Source organism: Passer montanus, unplaced genomic scaffold (assembly GCF_014805655.1).
Source record: "Passer montanus isolate IOZ18808 unplaced genomic scaffold, ASM1480565v1 scaffold12, whole genome shotgun sequence".
In the NCBI taxonomy this organism is placed as follows: domain Eukaryota; kingdom Metazoa; phylum Chordata; class Aves; order Passeriformes; family Passeridae; genus Passer; species Passer montanus.
Window position 1 is genome coordinate 2,534,606 of NW_024358722.1, and position 22,117 is coordinate 2,556,722.

At 37.1% G+C, this 22,117-nt stretch overlaps 1 protein-coding gene across 9 annotated transcripts in view; it reads left to right on the forward strand.

The window, feature by feature from the left end:
• CEP170 (centrosomal protein 170) overlaps positions 1–22,117 on the forward strand; it is a 93,304-nt gene that overhangs the window by 7,737 nt on the left and 63,450 nt on the right. For all 9 annotated transcript variants that reach the window (XM_039697875.1, XM_039697881.1, XM_039697882.1 and 6 more), the window contains exons 2-3: positions 16,739–16,884; positions 21,709–21,798. In XM_039697875.1, coding sequence (XP_039553809.1) covers positions 16,780–16,884; positions 21,709–21,798 — 195 coding nt within the window. In that variant the 5' untranslated portion in view covers positions 16,739–16,779. The remainder of the gene's footprint in view (positions 1–16,738; positions 16,885–21,708; positions 21,799–22,117) is intronic.

Sequence of the window (22,117 nt, forward strand, 5' to 3'; positions counted from 1 at the left end):
TAATTTTTCTACCATCCCTTAAGCAAACACACTTTGCTGTTCTCCATTTTTGTGGCCTGATTGCATTTTCTTTAGCATACTTTATTGGCAACTTCAGTTGTCAAAGTTAAATGTGTTAGGTGTTGTGCTGCTGAAGCTGCAAATAGCAACAGTCACCTTCCCCCTTAGGGCAGGCTGATACTTCAGAGTCTGGTTTGTATGGAACTCTTGGAGGATTGTCATTGCACAGGATCTATTTCAAAATGCTGCCTGGTTACTGGCTTTGAGGAGGTCACTGTTTGTTACAGAACAAGGAACTAAGTTATGCAGCCTTTCAATCACCTTTCAATACCTACATGTAGTTGAAGTGTTTTAAAGGCGTTTTTATTCATCAGGGCTTGCAATCTAGTTTGTTAAGTGAGAAATTTTTTTTCTGACAGAGTTTATGATGTTATTTTTGGTCTTAAATTTTACTTACCTCATTTATGTATCCCTCACAATAACTATTTTCAGTTGGTTTGGCTAATATGGCCGGGTATTTACTTGAATGTCCAACAAAATTAATTCCTTTTGATGTTGTTTGGACAGACTATAGCATATAGTAAAGTCTTTTGCAATGTGGCAGTAAAAATAAAGGCTGAACCATCAAGATGTGAGAGTGAACCAGGAAGTAATTAGTTATTTGTTGTCCAGTTGAGGCAAATGGAAACCTTTAATTTCATTTAAAAGTATTAATATTATCAAACATACTACTTTTTTTGCATGGTTAATGAAATTAATTCAAACAGCACTGTGGGACAACACAGGTTTAAAGACGTTAAGATCCTTGAGTTCTTGGATTTTGTGAGTCTTTCCCTTTGTGCAGTTTCATTCCAAAACCAAGAAAAGCATTAAGCCTTGCTATTTTTATCAGTTGTGGTTTTTGAGGGACAATGCCATTGATCTTAAAAAAAATATTTAATAATGTCTATGTATTGTTTTATTTTTATAGTTATTTCCATAGGAATTCTTCCTTTCTATTTATGATACTTATTCACATCAGGGGTGTCTGATCTAAAACAGATTTAGAAGACCAACTGCATTAGTGCATCATGAGATGAGAGACTAAAGATTTGACCATTGGGTGTGTTATAAAACATGGTTGAGCAAGTGAAAAAAGAATAAATTACACACTGAAACATTTTACAAAGTATATAGTTTTAATCTGTAATGGATATGAAAACCTACTTTATATTTGAATAGAAATTATGGTGAAGCACTGGACCAGATTGCCCAGGGAAGTAAGTGGTGGATGTCCCGTCCTTGGAGATGTTCAAGGCGAGGTGGGCCATGGCGGGGGGATTGGAACTTGATAATCTTTGAGGTCCCTTCCAAACCAAGCCATTCCGTGATTCTGTATTAATAGTTCTTACAGTTCCTGTAGATTTGTCTAAATAGAAGAAGTCCTGTGAGGCTTAGGGGGATTTGGTGGAATTTTTGTGTTCTTGTAGCAGCCTAAATGGAGCTTGCTACTGGCTGTCCTGGTCCTGCCCTGGTCTTGCCTTTTCTCCCACTCTCACCTGCACAGCCTCACCCCTTTTGCTTTGGTCCCGCCCTGGTGTGTAGCTTCTGGGCACCATTCATTTGTTTATGGGAATGGAGAAGAGCACAAGAGTTATTCTGTGGCAAGCTGAACATTGAAATAGCCCAGCTCAGCTGCACAGGCACGTGTGGCCTGCAGCCAGGGCAAAGGGAGAAGCCCTGACTTTGTGGTTGGGGTGGGGCGAGAGGGCTGGGATCCTGGCAGCAGAGAAGTGGCTTGAGCTAATGTGGAGCTGCAGCTTCTTCTCTTTAGCATTTATTTGGTGAGGCTTAAAACTGCCCCTTTGCTTGTCCACTGAATCTTCAGCACTAGGGTTGAAAATAAGTCAGGGCTGTGAAGTTCTGGACATGCAAGCAACTTATGACAGTGTAGCTTAATCTCTATATTAGTCTTGCCAGTATATATTAATTAGTATATATTAATTTTGCCTAGTAACTCCTATTCGATGGCAGATGCAGGGAACACAAGGTACTTCACACAAAGTAGGCTCCTTGAGATTTGCTGCAATACAAGTGTGTATGTAGGAGCTGCTAATAAGGAAGAGGTGCCATACTATAAATTTCACATCCCATACTATTCCTATATTTATATCTTTACATTTAATTAAACTACCTTCCCCATTTCAGCTAGGAAAACTTAGGCACAGGCTGCTTCCCTCTCATAAATTCTGCATACACTGGAATTTTACCAAATATTAAAAGCTGTGCAGAATCTGAAAATGTGTTTTCTTTGTCTCTAGCCAAATCTGCAAAAATATCTGAAAAGCACTTTGAAGTTGAGGATAAATTTTGAATAAAAATCAGTCTTTGGAGCTTTGTTGTTCGTAGAGGGTTTTTTAACTACTTAGAATGAAAATACAGATAATAAAGACTAATTGTTTGGTCATGATTATTCAGTATTATTTTATTTTTTCAGCTGCTTTTCTGTCTGCATAAGATTGCAAGTTGTTAGTTACTGGTAAATTCTAGACCAGCTGTTTTCTAACTGTATAGTTCAACTTCTGTGGATGTATTGATGGACACACTTGGACCATTATTAATGAAACATCTCTTTAATCATCATGGTGCTTGTGTGTTTATCTTACAATGTCATGAGAATTCACTCACTTTGTTAAAAATGGTTATGTGCCTGGATGGGGTGGCCCTTAACCTGCTCATCTTGGGGATCAAGTACAGGGAATATTTGTATTTTTTCTCTCCGTCCCTCTAGCGTGCAATAGTACGTGGCTTGTGCAGACAAGGCTAAAGGGAAAAGAAACCCCACTTCTGAAATTCTGGCATCGCTGGGGAAGCACTTTGCCTTTGATTTGAGGCAAAGCAATCCTATTAGGATAAAATAGAAAAACATATGCAGGAGAACAAGTAATGTCTGGTTTCTTAGGGATGTGTCCTGTACTGAATCTCAACATGCACAAGAGCTCACTCTTGTCATGTGGGGAAAATAACTTGTTCTGTTCTCCACAATGTTCTGTGGGGAAAATAACTTCAGTAACAAATGCCCTTCAAAGGCAGTGAGAGCACAAAGGAGCCATGTGAGCACAGGTCACCCAGCAGCCTGTGAGGAGCTGGGAACTGTTGACTTTGTAGCACAGTGCTTCTAGCTGGACAACAGGCTTGTTCTTTTGAACTTGCTCTGCTCAGCTCTTCATTTTCCTGAAACATTTAGGATTACTTTTCCTTTGTAGCTGAAATCTCCAGCTCTCTGAAGCTTGCTGTTAGGAGGAATGATTGGTGGAAACAAAACATTTGCTTAAGCCTTACTTTCTCAGGTAACTAAAAATGGTTTCAGTAAGAGTTTTAATTGCTAACTGCGTGGTAGAAGGAGAATGCATTTTTAAAAAACCCTGATGCACAGTAACTTCCCCCTGAACATGAGGAGGAAATTCCTGACTGTGCAGGCACTTCCCACTGGAACAGATTGCCTGGGGAGGTTATGGAGTCTCCATCACTGAAGGTACTCAAGAACTGTCTGGACACAATCCTGTGCCATGTGCTCTAGGATGACCCTGCTTGAGCAGGGAGGTTCGATGACCCACTCTGAGTCCTTCCAACCTTACCTATTCCAAGATTCTATGAAACATAGAATAATTTAAAGAATACAGGATGTGAATTGTTCTAGCCTTTGACAATGGAACTCATAATGATCTGTCTTAATCAACTTCTTATGCTCTTGTCCATATTTAGCTCCATCTTAAAATGTTGTAAAATATTTTTGGTTAACCAGAAGATTATTTCTCTACTGCAGCAGCATGGTCAGTGTTGCTTAACACAGCAGCTGAACTTAGCAGAGTTTGAAGTCTAATCTTTTTGTTGGAGACATAAAATGAGTAACTTCCATAAAAGTGTGGGTAGTTCTTAAACTAATCAAAGTCTAAGCCTTCAAACTTGTTCACTAAAGTGCAAACAAAAAACATGACTTGATCCCTTTTCGTGGATGGGGTTACAGAACCACTTCCTCTTGTTTGGTTTGGTGCTTGGAGAAGTATGTGTAGTTTGGAGTTCTTCCCATTTAGCCTTCCCTTTCTCATCTCTTCCTTTTTTTAATTTTTATTTTTTAAGGCGAAAAGTTATTGAACTTACAATAGAAAATCTATATGGATTTCCTCCCATAGATTCCTCCAGATTTCTGTCCATTGAAAGGCATGTATTCATTTAAAAATATTTATAGCATGATACTAATAAAAGCATTTTCCAGTGGTCTTAAAGTATTCTGAAATTAATCAGATTTTTGTTGTAGCATTTTGCAAAATATATGCTAGTGTACTGAATCAAGTTTAAATCCCCAGTCATTGTTAAACCAGCTTATAAAGTCCACATGAAAATACTCTGCTTACTTAGCAGTGAGGACTTCTGATTGTGATTTAGTTGAGGGGTTGTAATATACCTGCTCAAACAAGTTCTTGCATCGAAATGTTGAGCTCTATATGCACTCTGTGTATTAATTCTGAAAGTTTATTTTGATAATTCACTTTTAACTATTTAATCACACATAGTAAATAATAGATAGTAGAAGAAATAGAGTTAAGACTTACCGTGCTAGTAGCTGCATTCCTGTTTGTTGGCTGCACACAGGAAAGAAGTGAGTAGGCATCACAAGCAGATGTGGAATAGCTTCTCCATAGGGGAGCTATTTACATTTTAAAATCTTTGCAATAAGTAGAATGGATCATTAAAACCATGGGTACTCCTAGCATTTGTGCAAATGCGTTACCCTGCTTTTTGTCTTGCTGAATTTCTAATACTGTCATTTTGACAGCTGTTTTTATATGAACATACATTGAGAAAATGTTTGTTACATTTGGTACCTTTCAGTTTCGTTTCATGGGAAGGTGAGAGATAGGAGGACACAAACATTAAAGAAATGCCATATTCAAAACTGCAGGATTAGATTTCTGTTGGACTATTTGGCTTCTGATTAAAGAACCAAACAAATAATTAAAATATAAGGCATTTTAGGCCTTGTTCTACTCAGTTTTTATATGAATCTCCAGGAAGAGGACTTGCCATCAGGACAAGATCTAAAAATGAAATGTCATGTTTTTGTCTGATACTGAAAAATGCTGAAAGAAAAATCTGATCTCTTTACATCAGAGTTACCATGCTAAGTTTTAAATAATTTTGATTTTAAGCTTGTCCTGATGTTAATTACTTCACAGAGTACCCATGGAGCTCAGCATAATTATGGCACAGAATTATTTTTATGCTTTGTGCATGCACACACACTCTAACTCTCTTCAGACAGTGAAGATTGCCTAGAGCAAACATCTCTTGCTACTTTAAGGCTAAAATGTGAGCTTTTGCTTGCTTTGTAAAATAAGTTCATCCAACTTTTTTTTTCTTTTTTTTTTTTTTTTTTAATGTAGGGCTTATGTTACTGATCTTGGAACAAACAACTCAGTGTATTTCCAAGAAAAATACATCTGTGGACTTGGCTGTGGAGGGTAATTGTAAAAAGCTCCAAAGCATTCCATAAGGGAGAGGATAGAATGTATCAAATATTTTGTGTGGAACATGATGAATGTTTTTCATGTTACAGTGGAGGTGTAGCAAAGAATAAGAATTGAATGCCTTTTTGGGGTTATGTATCTGTATTACTATGAATGGTAATTCATAGAGATTGAAGATTGGTAACTTTGATATTAAGAATTGTCCTCCATCACTTCCTCTTTTAAGTTCTGTGTACTCATGCATTGTGTCAAGAAGTAAATGGGAATTGAAAGGAGAAAGGTAGATATTAAAACTACTTCAGTACATGCTTTTCTTTGGAAAGTAATCTCTATACCCACAAAATAAATAATTCCTAGTATGAAGGAAGAAAATAATTGCATTGCCTTGAATGTAATTTAATCTTACTAAGTACCTTGAGTCATAAGCTAAACCCCATATATTTCACAATTTTGGGGAAAGTGAAATCACCACCCTTGGGAGATTAAGAGGTCCAGTTTTATTTGCAAAATGCTGTTTGTTTTTTCAGTAGTGCTCAGGGCTGTGGTCAGTACTTGGCCAATGCAAATAAAACCACCTCATCACACATAGCCTACAAAATCACTTGAAATATGCCACAATGAAGGCACTTTGAATAGGAAGAGGACGACTTGACTGCTTCTTTTAAGATTGCATGCTGCCTGAATGCCATGCCTGATTTGTATTTGTTCATTTATTTATTTTCCTGCTTGGTAATCTCAACAATACTGTAGTGTGATACAGAATAGAGGGAAAGGAAGGATTTCTGTAGCTTTCATCACAGGGAACTTTTTCTCAAAGTTGATTTGGTTATGAATTCTTTGGATGGCTTGCCACAATAGCTTCTAAAGGCTACTTATCAGATGTACTGTTTTATTAGCATACTTGGCATGCTAATCTCTCCAGAGATGACCTCTTTTGACCATGTGAAATAGGGAATAAATTAAAAAATAATTTATTTCATGCAATTCCTTAATCTGAATGAGAGTGATGGACAATAAATAAACACTTGATTATTTAAACATAAATTAAGCTACTCTTACAAGCAGTTATTAGCCTTTATTTTAGCTGTTTATTGAAAGCAGTGTTTGGAAAGTATTGCTGTTCAGTGTGGGGAGGCTGCAGAGAAGTACATCAACAAGAAATGATTTTTTGTTTATGACTTTAAAGATTAGGAATGCAAAATGACCTGTTTCTTTAATAAATGCAAAATGTAATTATTGTCTGGTATCAAAGAATAAAACAGGATAATTCTTTCAAGTTTTAACAACTTTATCCTAGTAGCCAATAACAAAGTTTTAATGTTTAGATAGGATAGCTTAAAAGGAAAAATTCAATCTTCAGGTACTTCTCATTACTATAAGAATAATGTATGTATTAAAAGGCTTATGATTGTTGTGTAAGACTGTATTCATGTACAATACCAGTCCTAAGCAGAGTTTTCTAATCAGGCTAAGGATTTGCTTGTTTGCCAGTATTCTCTGTAAAGACAACCCAGTGGTTTATTTTTTTGTCATGTTGGTGTAGGACTTTGTTTCAGTCTGCTGTTCTTAATACCGTTTGATCTCTTAGTTTCTACTAGGGATTGTGGTATGTTGTTTCTTTTCCCCCTAATAGCTTCACAATTTATTTTTCTTTTGGGGGTAGTGACTTAGCCACTTCACCTTGCAGTTCCCTCTGGACCTGTATGTCTCTCATCAATGGACTTGTGCACCTTCAGGTTCTTAAGGTGGTCTTGACCCTGATCTCTTACAGTGAATGGTTTTTCATTCTCCCAGTCCCTGCTTTTGTCTTCTTTGACTTGGGTAGTGTGGATGGAGCTTTTGCTGGTGAACAGCAGGGCAAAAAAAGTGGTTGAGTGCCTCAGCCTTCTTCATATCCCAGGTAACTAGGTCACTCTTTTCCTTTTGGAGAGGGCTCACATTTTCTCTAGAATTTCTTTTTTCTCGACATATCTAAAGAAACTTCTTGTTGCGCTTGGCATCACTGGCCAGATTATTCTATGAGGGCACTAGCTTTCCTCATCTGGTCCGTGGCTGTTCATACAGTATTTCTGCCATGCTCTTTATCCTTGCTTCCATCCTCTATGGGCTTCTTTTTTGAGTGAGTTTGAGTTTGTCCAGAGCTGCTTTTCATCTATGCAGGCCTCCTGGCAAATCTGCCCAACTTCCTCTCTGTGATGCATCTCTTCTGACCTCAGAAGATGTGATCCTTGAATATGGATGAGCTTTCTTGAACCCTTCTTCTTTTCAGGGCTATATCCTGTTCTGAGGAAGAGACTGAAGATCTCTGAAGAGGCCGAAGTCTGCTTTCCTCAAGTCCTTAGGGCAGCAAGCTTTCTGTCCACGCACCTTGGTGCCCTAAGGTTCTTAAACTCTTCCATGGAACCAAGGCTGTCCTTGAGCTTCATATTCCCCACCAGCCTCTCTTTGTTGGTGAGAGCAAGGTCCACCAGCCCCTTTTCGTTGGCTCGGGTAGCAGTTGCAGAATGAAGTTATGCTCAATGCGTTCCAGGAACCCTGCCGTGTTATCCGTCCAACAGATACTGGGGTGGTTGAAGTCCTCTATGGGGACCTGGATTTGTGAATGTGAGGACACTCCTGTCTGTCCATTGAGGGTGCCTCATCTGTCTTACAGGTTGAATGAAGTAGACACCCACTATACACACCTTTTATCTTTTATCTTGCCCTCCTTTTAATCCTGATCCATAAGCTCTCAGTCAGCTCCTCATCCATCCCCAGGTGGAACTCCGTGCTGGTTACTGATATGAAGGGTGATACCCCTTCCTTTCTGCCTTTCCTATAATTCCTAAAGGTCCTGTATCTTTCCATTCTAACACTTCAGTAACAGAACACTACCACGTCTCTTTGATGCCTTCCTGGCAACTGTAGTTCAAAGGTCTCTTCACCAGCTTGGCAAACCCGTGTCCAAAGATACTCTTCCCCCTCTCTGATAGATAAACCCCAGCAGTGCCCCAGCAGATGAGGTTTTTCAAAGTCTGGCCAAAGTAGCCAAAGCTGTTAGGTACAGTCCTGTAATCATTTATTGATTCTCCAGATTCAATTGGCCCTTTCCAGCCCTTCCCTTTAACTGGGAAGATTGATGTGAAAACTGCCTGTGTTCCAGAGTGCTTTATCACTGCTCTGTAATCCTTGGTACTCCTCTGGTCACTCCTTGCTGTATCACTGGTACCCACATGAAATAATAGCCGCAGGTAATCGTCACTGGACCAGATCTTTTTGCATACTGTGACACTCAAATGACTGATACACATCAGGTAGGCCTTAAGTTTCATACATTCCTTTGCAGCATTTGTATGTTGATACTGGTGTAATAGCAAAGGGCATGATCTCAGGATTCTTTTTTTTTTGGTCATTTTTATATAAAAAAAGAGAGTAAGATAAGATCTTTAAGCCATTGTCCCTCAAAATCAAAACCGTAAAGCAACTTTGACTGCAGCTGCACTGTTGGCAGAAAAAGAAGTCTATTTCAGTTGCTGTTCTTACAACCCTTCCTGTGTGTCACAGCAGTAAAATAGACATGGATCTAATTCTGACCTGGACCAGAGGAGAGGATGCTTGTCCAGTTCCCGAGCTGCAGCAATGTTACAGCACAGATTTGCTGCCTGACAGAGGGCAAGAGCCTCCTGAGCTGCTTTCTTGTCCTTATTCCATCAGATGCATGGGGTGACCTGCAGGGCAAGAAGAGTATCTGAGTCCCTTCTGAAGAGATCTCAAACTCCTGAAATGCAGGAGGAAAATCTCTCTATGTTCTTATTGATATTCACAGCTGGAAGGCTTTTTTTTTTTTTTTTTTTTTAATATGAGAAAGAACTACTTCTTCCCTGAAATGCTGCTGAGGTGTCTGCCACTTATCTGTGCTAGGTCCAGCCTGTCCTCTCCTGTTGCTCAGCTGTAAAGCTGAAGGTGTGTCTGCCTGTCTCTTCTCCCCCACTTCCCCCTTCTTCCCTGCCCCCTTTTCCTTTCCCTAGTCACAAACTGCTTGAGAAATAGACTGCTGCTGCTGTATAGATTTTACAACTCTGTAACTCTTGTTGTTTTAGTCTTTTGTGGTAGGCAGTGTAGGTAATGTTCATATCTACCTATGTAGGATTGTACTAATTAAAGAAGTAAGAGGCATGACTGAGCTTGAGGTCCTGATGCATTTTTTTGTTTCTCATCTGTTGGTTATATCTATTTTTTTTTCTTCTTAAGTTTGAAATAGCTTTTAGAAAAATCTTTTTTTATAATAGTGGATGTAGCAGATCTTCTCTGTCTACAAACAAAAGTTCTGGGGATTTTTCAGACATAAGATTTCAGACATAAGATAAGGAGATTTATGTATTCTTATTTTGCTTTCTTTTCTCCTCCATCTCTCTGCAGAAGAACATCAACTACAAGACTAAAAGCATGTAGGGCAAAGAAGGTAAAAGAGAATTTATTGCAGAGTAGTAATTAAGAAGGTTTCTTTGCTCTCAGTATTTCTTTTATGCTGTAAAATTTTGTCGTGGCTACAGCTTTTAGTCCATACTGGAAATTACATCTTTTTGGCATAGTGTAAGGCTTCAGTATGATTTTTTCGTATGTTTTTCAAGAAATTGTGGCCAAATTCAAATTTTTGAGCTGAGGTAGAACAGGTCAAATATTCCAGAAGCAGAACACTCAAGGGTATCATTCCAAGCCCTGTCAGTTACATCTTAGTGATTTTAGGAGAGAAGGCAACATCTTTTTATGAGATGTTTTGGTTTAGTGATAAGGGCAGTTATCCTAAGCACAGTCCTGTTCCCCATTTGAGCAGGGAAGTTAAATTGAATGAATAAGTGTCTTTTCTTTCACTTGAGTTACCTGTTTTCTTTCACATTACCTATTTGTATGCTTTCCATCCAGTTCCACTCTTGTCCAGTAATTTAATAAAATTTTAATGAACTTTATAACTAATACAGTTTTTTTTTTTTATATCAGTGAGAATGGCATCACTCTCATGTTCAGAGCTGTATGTAGTATTTGAGTGTTTCTAGAGGGATGTGTTCAGGTGAATTTTCTGGTCAGTGGAATATATGAAAATAATAATACTATTTTGTTCAATTTCTGAAAAACTAGGAATTTTTGATCATTTTTCCTAAGTCTGTGAGCTCTCATTCTCATTTTGATGAAGAATTTCAATGGTTTAAAGCATAAATTACCTTATTTATGCTTCCTTTGCCTTCTATTTTAACAGCCTTTTAAAGGAATATTTTGATTAACCTTTATGGCCAACACTTGTGAAGTACGCTTGAGTGCACAAAAGGTCATAAACACTTGAAAAAATATTTTTATAGATCATTAGCCTAAGCCATTTAAATTTAGATGGGTATTTATTTATTTAAAGGTTTTGAGGAGCAACATTATGTACTAGCGTGGCATGACATATGGCTTCTGTAGATTGAATTCCAGCTCTTAACAGAAGGTTCTGCAGTCCTGCAGCTTTCCTACTTTTTTGTGTGAGTTTGCTGTTTTGGTTGAGTTTTTTCCTGCACAAGATACCCTCTTTGCTAACAAAAGCCCTTGGTGTACTGGCCCTGGGAACTGGTGGGAATAGTTTCAGTAAGGAGGCTGTTGTCTGTGCAGCCCTCTGTCTTCCTTTCTGGGATGCCAGCAGCGTGAGCAGTGAAGGCAGCAGAGAATTATGAAAGCAGCAAGGATAGTTTCATGACCAAATGTTTAGAAGCCGTCCTAGAGCATGACTTATTTTCATGTTTTTATAGTTCTTTGATGGCAGATGAGCCCTTCCCTTTACTTTGGAAAAGTGGCCTTCATTTTCTAGCTGCCCTACGTGTGGCTTTAAGCTTACCTTGCTAAAGAAATAGACGTTCAGAGATGTAACAGAAATAAATGAGACCATCTGAATACCAGTATATTGTGTGAAACATACTTTAAAATGAAATGCTGATGAGTTTGGAACTTAAATATTCAAGACTAAGATACTTCAGTGTTAAAAAAAGCTCTCTACAGTTTCCCATTTACATGAAACGTTTTCTACAACTACTTGTGGAGATTTTACTGTAAGTGTTAATGAATTTCTCATGTGGTGGTGTTAAGCACGGTAGATGAAGTCAGGAGGAAGTTAATAATTCAGGAAAGGTTTTTAGTGATGTGCAGTAAATAAGGCACAGGCTAATCAAATGACGAGGAGAGGAAAAAGAACACTGATTAACTGACTGTTAAGCTCTTTGTTTTAACCTGAGTACGGTAGAGTCCTGATTAAAATATGTGGTGATGTAGTTAAAGGTTGTTTTCTAATGCATGTATGTAAGTAGGTTAATTATGATCGCCCACGGAACACTTGGTGTGTTACACTACCCCACTTCAGAGGGTTTGACAGAGTAGACAATATTACTGTGCTGTTAACCACTTACAGCTTCCTAGGTTTAAATCAATTATCTTTATAGATTAGTTTTTAATATCAATTATATGGATACAATAATTTCTCAGGGTTGAAGTTACCTTCAGTTGGTCTTTTCTTTCTTTGGCATACATTTCTCCATTCAGCAGTCAAAATTAGAACTGCTGGCACTGGTATTTTTTATTACATTGTATAGTCAATAAAGGAGTCATGGGAGGCAGTTTTTCAGTGAGTGTTGTTTGCTGACAGCATTTCTCTGTGATTTGGTTACCAGCTTCAACTTCAGGTCTTCTGCAGTCATTACTGGCCCCATCACTGCTCTCATTTCTGATTTCTTCTTTGTCTTGGCTTATTTCTGACATTTACCTTTCTTGAGTCCTGATTCCAAAATCTGTCTAGGTCTGGTTCAAGTGTCGTGTCCTTGTGTGTTGGTGTTCTCTCCTGTATCTCTACCTCTCTTGTTTGTTTCAACACAGGATAAGTTGAAAGTACCAGGAAAAGATGCCTTATTTTTGTTCTGACTGGTACTATACTACTAAAACAGCATGCTCCACAAACTTATTTAACTACCTCTGTGTAGACACATGTGTTCAGAGAATTTATCTGTGTCCTTGTTGAATGAATATATACATGAAGAAGGTTTTCAAAAGCCTCTTGCTTGTCTATGTCCATTTGGATGGGTCTGTAAAGAGCAATAATACAAGGTACAAACTGATACTCAGGCCTTCTGCCACATTTCAATACCAATTTGCACATATAAGGTACAGCTAATATTTTCTTAAATTGACATAGAATATTCTGCTCTAACATTGTTTTAGAAATATTTTAGTCATTTCTTCTTCAGAAATATCCCCAAATTTACTAGGCAGTTGTAAAGGAAAACTTAATTTTAGCAAATAGTTAATTAGGCCAGTTGAGAAGATAAACTTAATTTTGGCAAATACTTTAGCAGCTGGAAACAGGAACTTAAAAGAGCAAATAATGGGCAACAAAGGGCTTATGACTTTGTCAGTACTGTGTCTCAGCTTGGTGCAGGGCTTTTTTTAATGTTGTTTTAAAATATTCATAAGTAGAATTTGTTGTACGGTAATAGGATAATTGTATGCCATTAAAATTACACTATTCTCAGTCTTAATGTAGAGGACTGAAGTGCTTAAAAGTTGGAATTTCCTTAGTATATTAGATTAAATTTAAATTTTAAACATAGCTTTTTGTTTCTCTGTAGGATTGTTGTCTCAGTGTTTACTAACTTTAGTTGGAGCTGTTTTCAGTTACAGGCAAGTACAAAAATGTAGACTGTAAAATGTTTAAATTTGAGATTATTAAGGATTTTTATTTGCAATAACATGACTGTATCAAAACTAATCTTGGCAGTGTCTATTTAGACATTTGAAATTGGTTACACCCATCTTTTGGCTGGATAATACAGTATCTTAGTTCTTAGGAGTGAAGCATATTTACAGGGATGATGCAGCCAATTTCTCTGTTGCTGCATCATCTGTTTCAAATGACTTATTACCCACATGTTCATTCCAACACGCTGGTTACAGCCTTTTGAAAGTCGTAGTCCTTCACCATAAAATGCTATTTCTTCTGCAGACAAGGAAATATTTTGCAGCTGCCATAGATGTCGCAGCCACTGACTTGCAGGCATCAGGAATGAAGCTTTGAGTGATCAAATCTTGATGAACTGTCTGCTAGTTTGGTTAGAGACTATAACACAATACTGCCATTTTAGGAAATACTAAAAAAACCAAAGCATAAATAAATAAAGCATTTAAACTTCTTTTTTTCTAGGGTAGAAGTATTTTTGGTGTGAATACTGCATCTGAAAAGTGTAGTCTGTACTGGAGTAGGACAGGTCCGTTTGGGACAATATCCTGTCATGCATAAGGAAAGGCTGTGTAAGGATGAGAGGTTTTTGGGTAGGACAGTGAAACCTCACTACAGCATCCTCCCAGCCCCTCAAAATGCACAGTGCATGCACTTTCTGAGCTGTAAGTGATGTCAGTGCATGTAACAGGATTGATAATAAGCATTCATGAAAGAAAAGAATTGCTTTTTGAACCCTGTGTAACCATAGCATTTCATTGGAAGAATTATCATGACCTAAATTTACACTCTGTAAAGAGCCACTTCTTGTGATGACTTTGCATGTGTCACATAGTAATTTCATTTTCTATAGAAAAGGCAGTGAAGTGTCTTTCATCCTTGTATTGTTTAGAACGCTACAGCCAGAGTACTTGAGACAGCAGTTTATTCAAAATATTGCAAGCTTTCATGAACTTTTTGGGGTGCAATGTAATTGTCCACATACTGTCTATATGACTAATAAGTGTGCAGTTCCATATCAAATTTTTTATGCACTTTTTTTATTCTGATATTAAGCAACTGTTGCTGCTGGATCCTCTTTTCACCAGTTTTGCTATGCAGATTGCAGCATAGCTCTGATCAAAGGCATTGGTTTATTCTAAAGAATACTTTAAAATAAAATATGTATCTAGGTTGATGGTTTCTTGCAGTTGAGATACCAACTGTTTCAAAAGAACAACATTATTAAGTTTGATAGAACTGGTGATGGACTTTTAACTACAAATGCGCTGCCAAGCTGTGTGGCAGTGATTGCTTTGTATAATGCTTTTTAAAAATTATTTCACATAGCTTAATTTAATCTGTTTGTTGTCATGCTTTATCATTTGTAGGAAGTTTGGAGTGCTGGTTTATTTTTCTCTAGCTCTAGTTGCTGACCTACTTGTCTGTTTTGTAAATAAAAATAGTTTTCCTATTTTACAGTCAGTCTACCTGTGTAAACTACAACATGGTTTTTACTAAGAAATTTTCAATTTTCAAATATTTTCTGTATAATCTTGGAGACTTTCATATGAATTTCAAATTAGAGCAGGAAGGCCAAATGGTGCAAATGTAATTAGGATAAACAGATGGGATATTTTAGAAGGTAGTAAAATATAAACAGAATGAGGAGTTCTGATACTGAACAGCATGCTTGCTGTCAAACATCCAGTTAATTTACTTGTTAAAAGCTGGAATGTAGGCTGGCTGTTTGTGATACTTCCTTTTCCTCTCTTAAAGGGAACTGAAAAATGTAATTTGATTGACCCAGTTTATCTTATCATTTTAAACTAGATTAAATTTAAAATAAAAATACTAATTTCCTTTAAAGGTGCTGAATAATCCATTTTAATTGTTAAAACATGTATTTAGTAACTACATCACATTAAGTTTTATTTCAGAAAGTTCTTATTGTAGATTTAATGTTTTTAGTTTCTAGGAATAGAATATGTTAGAGATGCTGTATTACTTCAGTTGAGTCAGATAACATTAAGTGGACATATGTTTCACTTGAGTGTGTTGTGGAATGATAATTCTGTTTTAAATGTTATTATAGAATACTGCTGCAATGCCTATTTACTTTATTATTCAGTAGCTCTTTAGCACATTAAATCATTCTAGATTCTTCCATGTTAATTGCATTACTTTTTTTCAATTGGATTGGCAGCTCTGCTGGTACATTTTACCACCTTTTGACTGTTTTGTAAAAATCTGCTTTGTCATGTCACATGCTGTTTTGACTTAAACTTAGTTATCTTTACATGTTTTACTAATTTGTGATATCTCCTTGATTGTAGTTTGACTGATGACATAGTGCTTGCATTGTCATTTTATTCAGTGTTTCCATTTTAACCCTCATTTTGAGGACCTCAGCTGTTAGTATTATTCAAGAGTATGCTCAAGTCCACTACAGACTTATGTCTACTTAGAGCACATTTGCTAACTTTGCAGAAATTCACTAATTGACATATAAATAGAAGAGAAATGCCAGCTATTTGGTATTGAGAGAAAAGCTGGCTGGTTGCTTTTCATTTTCTTTAGCTTCCCTTTCAATGAATACAGTGTGGTTATGAATGAATGAAAGAATGAAATAATTGCTTTGGCTTGCATTTTCTTTAAGAGAGATTTGGAATACTCTTAAAGCTTTTTTCAACTGTTAGCCATTGAATTGCTCTGAAGAGAAATTTAATCATATTTTTGTCCAGTTTCAAGTTAATCATATTGTGTGAAGAAGTTTTCTGTAAAAGATTTTATCCATTTTATGACATTTTAAATAGCTATGGGTTTTCTCTTCTCTTATGGAATATATTGGATCTCTTATTGATAAATAATGGTAAAGTTTTGTAGGAATGCTTGTTTTGGATTTCATACTTACAGATAACTTCTAATTCGCTCATTTTGCTCTGCTTTGTTTGCAATACTAAATGCACACTGTTAAATTTCCAAAATAGATGCTTTATTGTGACAAACTGAGATTAAATAATAAGCAGAAGTTCCATTTATTTAAAGCTCCTCTGATTTGGTGCTGTACAGAGGACTTGAGCTTAAAGTCACGTGAGGTAGTTCTTTTTCACAGGAAAAGGTAATGACACACGTGCAGGTTACTTGCTGTATTTTGTGAATGTTTGCTGCACTGTTTGTTGGTTGTGATAGTGAAGCATTATTGTAGCAATTATCTTGATAATCAGTGGTCAAATGCTAAAAGCTTTCTGACAACTTGACATACAACTTTGGCATTAGCTAGCTGTTTGTTCCTTTTGCAGAGGGTTACCAATTAAATCTGCCTAGTTGCATGAAGCAGAGCTTGAGAGTATGCAAATCTGAAGCCTCTGGCTTCCTGTGATTGCTGGATTCAGTACATGCTATTGAGAATGCTGTATTTTCAGAGGCTTTTTGTATTCTGCTCACAGTGTTTGCTGAGCAGAAACTGTGGCTAAAAATAACTAAAATGAATTTCTCTGTCTCTCTTTCTTTCTCACTGCAGGATGACGTAGCTTTGCCAAGGATTTATCAGCTAAGCAGAAAATGAGCTTAACATCCTGGTTTTTGGTGAGCAGTGGAGGCACCCGACATAGGCTGCCACGAGAAATGATTTTTGTTGGAAGAGATGACTGTGAGCTGATGTTACAGGTAATTGCTTCAGCCTTCCATGTGCAGCTGCTCAAACCATGAACTTAATGCACCAGCTCCATGCATTCCTTTTGAAAAAGAAATTCCCCAGATGTTAGGGAGCAATTGTTTTGAAGAATCTTTTGTGTCCTTAGAAAAAAAAAAAAGTTTCAATGTATTGCTGTTAATCATGCAATTAGTGCTTAAGTACAGAGAATCACATTTTCTTCATATAAATCAAATGCAGAATGCCAGGATAGAAGATGAAATACATTTTGCAATATGACCAGTAAAGTAAGTAGACTGTGTTCCATAAAATGTGATAATGTTAAGAGAGCTGGATGCTTTTGAAAGGAGCCTTCTTTTTTTGGCAGCTTGTAATCTAATTTAGTCACATGATTTGATGTAATTCTATCCCTATGCCCTGATTGTGTTGTACAAAGGAAAATGAAATTTGTAGAGAAGAGTATTTCTCAGTCGCTAAGGAAGTTGAATGACTCAATTTAAATAGAATTGAAAATACACAAGTCTAAATAGTTTGATCCTTCAGTAACTTCCTCAACTTTGAGGATCCCACAGTGTGTAGCTGTGTTGTTATGGAGCCATATTGCTTGCACTTTGCCCTGTCAAATCTGTAGTCCTCTGACCTGCCTTCTCCTATATTTTTTTTAATGACTGATGGTAGTACTTTGGGAGTTTCTTCTTAAATTTTTGTTGTAGAGTGTAGAGCTCTTAAGAAGATTGAGCTTGAAAACTAATATTCTCAACCCTTTCTACCATTCAATAAAATATTTTGTTTTGGAGTTTTGGTCCCAAAAGTCATGTATGCAGCCATTATTGGCCAAATTAGAGTATTACTTGCAAATGAAGTGCTTAGAGATGTAATCCTACATTTATTACTCAGAATGTAGTAGCTCTAGTAAATTGCATTTGGCTCTCAGCCTCAGAAGGCATTCAGATGTTTTATTGGTGATATTAGAGTACTCTTAATTTCTCTTTAAAAACAGATAGGATGTTGTCTTGGTAATTTAGGTGGGAGGTATTTAAAAAACCCAAAGAAACAAGTACACAGATAAATCCACCAACATCCAAAACAACAACAAAATAAAAGCAACCAAAAATCCGCACCCCACTGGTTCCTGCCCAGTAGGTCATAATCCAAAAGTATTTTTATTTAACTAGTAACTTGTTTTAGAAGACTGTTGTCTGTAAATAAGGGAGCATCTCCTTTCTTCTCTGCTATGCCATCCATAGTAGATCAGTCCTTAGAGTGAAGCATTTATTCTTTTGTGTTACAGAATTTCAACTTCAAAGGTAGCTCCCTCTTTGGTTAATACTGTGAATAGATTTGAGTTATTTACAAATGTTATTTGTTGTGTATTTGCTTCAGAGTTAGTGAAAAAAAATCAAGGGGCCTGAGGATTTCAAGAACATTCTTTTTAGCCTGCTGCTATGTTAGGTCTGCATGCCAGCATGACTGTGACACCACATAGTGCTGCAGGGGGAGGAACCCACCAAGAGAGAAGCTAATAATGTGTTCTTGTTCTGTGTGTATAGCTCTTTGTGCAAGACCTTCCTTTCCACTCTTGACAGCTTGGTTGATCTCTTACTGCAAAGCATGTGGACAATGCATGATAAAGAAAGCAGAATTTAATGCTTTTATTCATAATTGCTTGACTGAAAATATATTATAAAGGCTTTAATGAAAATAATTTTGACTCATGCTTGATAGACCTCAGATCTCTACCTGTAAACTGTGTTGTTTTAAAAGGTTTAGTTCACATCTGGTAATACAAATCTGACTTTTTTTGTAAATATGTTCAAACATACTGTGAAGTCTTCCTGTTTAGCTAACTGTTCCATTGCATCAGCCTGCTTGTGGATAAATACTACATTTCCCCCTTCTTTCACCTTTATGGTTAGAAATCTTTTTGAATGTTGTTGGAGAAATAATTTCCAAGAAAAAGAATAAATCTTCATTATTCACAATATCAAAATTATTTGCAGAGAAGAATGCATTTATTTTCTGTATTCTAAATATTTTCTTAGTAGTCTGGATTGAATTGAAGAATATCTATCTGAAATAACACCAGTTACAAATTTATTTTAACTGAGGATGGCGTTTTCCTCTTCATATTCCTATGGCTTTACTGCAGTTATTCTGTGATTCTTATTTCTGCAGACATGTGTAAATCTTTGTACTGGATCTGGCTGGATGGTAGGGGGATTTTTTTTAATAGAAACCATTATGGTACTGCTTTGGATTTGTGGCCAGAGCACTGTTGATAACACACCACTCTTTTGGCTGTTGCTGAGCAGTGTGTGTGCAGTTTGAAGGCATTCTCTCTCACTCTGCTCCTCCTACACACACTTGACTGGGGGAGCGCACAAAATGTGGAGAAGGGGCACAAGCAAGGACAGCTGACCCAAAGTGACCGAAGGGATATTCCGTGACAAATCATGTGCTGTGCTTGGCAATGAAATATGAGGGAGGGGATTTGGGGAAGATACCCACTGCTCAAAGACTGTCTGGGTACTGACTGCTTGTGGGAGGTGGGAAGTGATTGCCTTCTCATCATCTGATTTGTTTTACTTCTTCTTCCTTCTTCCTCTTTGCTGCTGAAACTTGACCCATGAGCTCTTTCCTTCTGCTCTTCCTGTTGTATCCCACATCCAGCTGGGGCAGCAGAGAGTGAGTGAGCAGCTGTGTAGCATTGAGCTGCCAGCCAGGGCACCACAGTCTTACCAGAGGGAATTTTAAAAGCCCTTACATTTGAATGGAAAGCTGCAATAACAAAGCCAAAGGAAAAAAGGCATTCAAAAGACTTGCACAGTCTTTGCACCTGTAAAGATCAGCTGAAATTAATAAAAAGTCCAATTATATGTAAGTGATCTGAACCTGAGGAGAACTATGATGTTCTGCACAATTTCAAGTGTTTCTGTAAAAGCCACAGAATTGAGTAATCATTCTTAGCATTTCAGATGATGTGACACAGTATCATGAAGCTTTGAGGATTTTTTAATGTCCTTTCTGTTTTAACTTATTTTTAATAGGATGTAGCACATGAAGATAATTTAAAAAAATATTAGTAGTACAGTATGTATTTGAATAACAACATTGAGAAAAGTTCAAAATTTTTTTTCAATAGCTTGGGTAAAAATACAGCAATTCTTGGTGCAGTGTTCCTCTTGAGTGTGGAAAAATGTAATGTGTGTTTGATATTGTAGGCTCAGCAGAACATGCACATCAATGAATTTCATTGTATTGAGATTGTTTTCACTTGAAAGGTTACGAAGTTAGTAGAAAATGAACCGTGTTGCTGTGTCTTCATCTGCCATTAAAAGCACTTAGCTGATGTAGTGTATTAGTGCAGCTTATATTGGCAGGAAACTTGTTCATTTGTCTGTCTCCTCCTTATTCTCCACTTTGATATCCTGCCCCCTCCCATTATACCCCTCAGAAATGCAGAGCAAAATAAAAAGTCTAAACAGAAAATAGTAAGTATATAGAGAAGAACACTAATCTCACTTCTTTGGGGAGAAAGCAAAGGGGTCATAAGATTAAATGGACAGGAAGAATGAGAAAGTAGATTGAAAATAAGGAAAATAATAGAAGCAAGTCTCAAGAAATGGAAAAGGAGTCAGGTGATAACTATGGGATTACAATAAGAGAAAACATTTCCTTTAGAGTACTGGTTGTGTGTTCTGATGCCTTGCACTGGCCAGTGCACTTGATAAGGCAAGACTCCTAGAACTGACAGACCACAAATGCTGGTACACAGAAGTCATTGAAGTCTCAGACAGAAATGTACCATTCTCTGTGCAGTACAGTTCTGAAAAATGAGTTGAGTAGCAAGGATAGAAGATGCAAACCTGAAATTAGGAGCTATGCTGGTGGAAGGAATTTGCTGCTATGCAGTCATGTTGTGACACTGCACTAGCAGAATTAAGAGTAAACATAAGATCAAGTGTGGGCTGATGGAGAGGATGAGCTGTGGTCTCCATTCTCTTGGGAGCTCTTGAAGATGTCCAGATGCTGACCATATGCATGCATGAAGGAGACACATCCAGCCCCACCTCCCTTGCTTGCCATCAGCACCTCAGGCTGCAAACACTTGGCAAGGAGTGAGTGCTGAAAGAGGGACTTGGCTGTTAGGGAGCTGCTGGGCTTGGATGAAATAGTAGCCAGGATTGCTCCTCATCTGTGTGGTGAAATAAAGAATTCATGAAATAAATAAATGGATACTGAAATGCTTAAGGAAGGACTGAGAAAGTCAGAACTGATGGGAATAGTAATTCAGGAACTGCTCAGACATTTAGTGAAGAGGCTTTAGCTAATTGGTTCAGGAAATTGAGATCAAGGAGAAACACTTGGAATGCTTGTATACTATGGTAATTATCTCAAATGTGTGACAGGAAATGGTGTGTTTGAGAGAGAACAGCAACACCCTGGAATCATAGTCATGTATTGAAAGATGCATGTAATTAAGGGGGGAGAGAGAGTAAGAAATAAAGTGCAGATGATAATATTAGATTAAACATCAGTGATGCTAGAGTGGATTGAAAAAAACCTAAAAACCTTTGGATGAGATCTATCTGGATCTGACTTATCATATTTAGGGAAACATTAAGAAAATAATTATTTTGAATTAAATTTAGGATTCTGCTATGGGTACCTGGAGTTGGGTTAGAGATTATCCTTTTCATATGTGGAACTATCTTTTCTATATAATTTGAATAAATGCACTATGTAGAAAGAAAATAATCACACTGTTCTAGGAAGTAGCCATAACTGCCTCATGTGGTTTTCAACTACCTTATTTTATTTTCTTTAATATGTTTTAGTCACGGAGTGTGGACAAGCAACATGCTGTACTCAACTATGATGCCTCTACAGATGAACACCTGGTGAAGGATTTGGGCAGCTTGAATGGGGTAAGTTAACATCAGCAATAGATAGCTCCCCACGGGGTTCTATATCTTTCTTTTGGGATTTCTTCAAGCCATTATTGATTGTACATTAATATCTTTTTAATGCAAGTCTGGAAATTTGGGAACATTCGAAAGGAAAGTGTAGTCTTTGCAGGGGTTTTCCACTGCATGTTTTATAAAGGGCTGCTGTTAATTCCAGTGATAAGAGGGCTTTGGCTATAGGAAAAGCTCAGAACAATAAAAAGGAGTGTGTTATACTTACGTATTTCAGAATTAAAAAAAAAAAAAATCTTGACTGTAATGTCTAAAAGCCCTGACATAT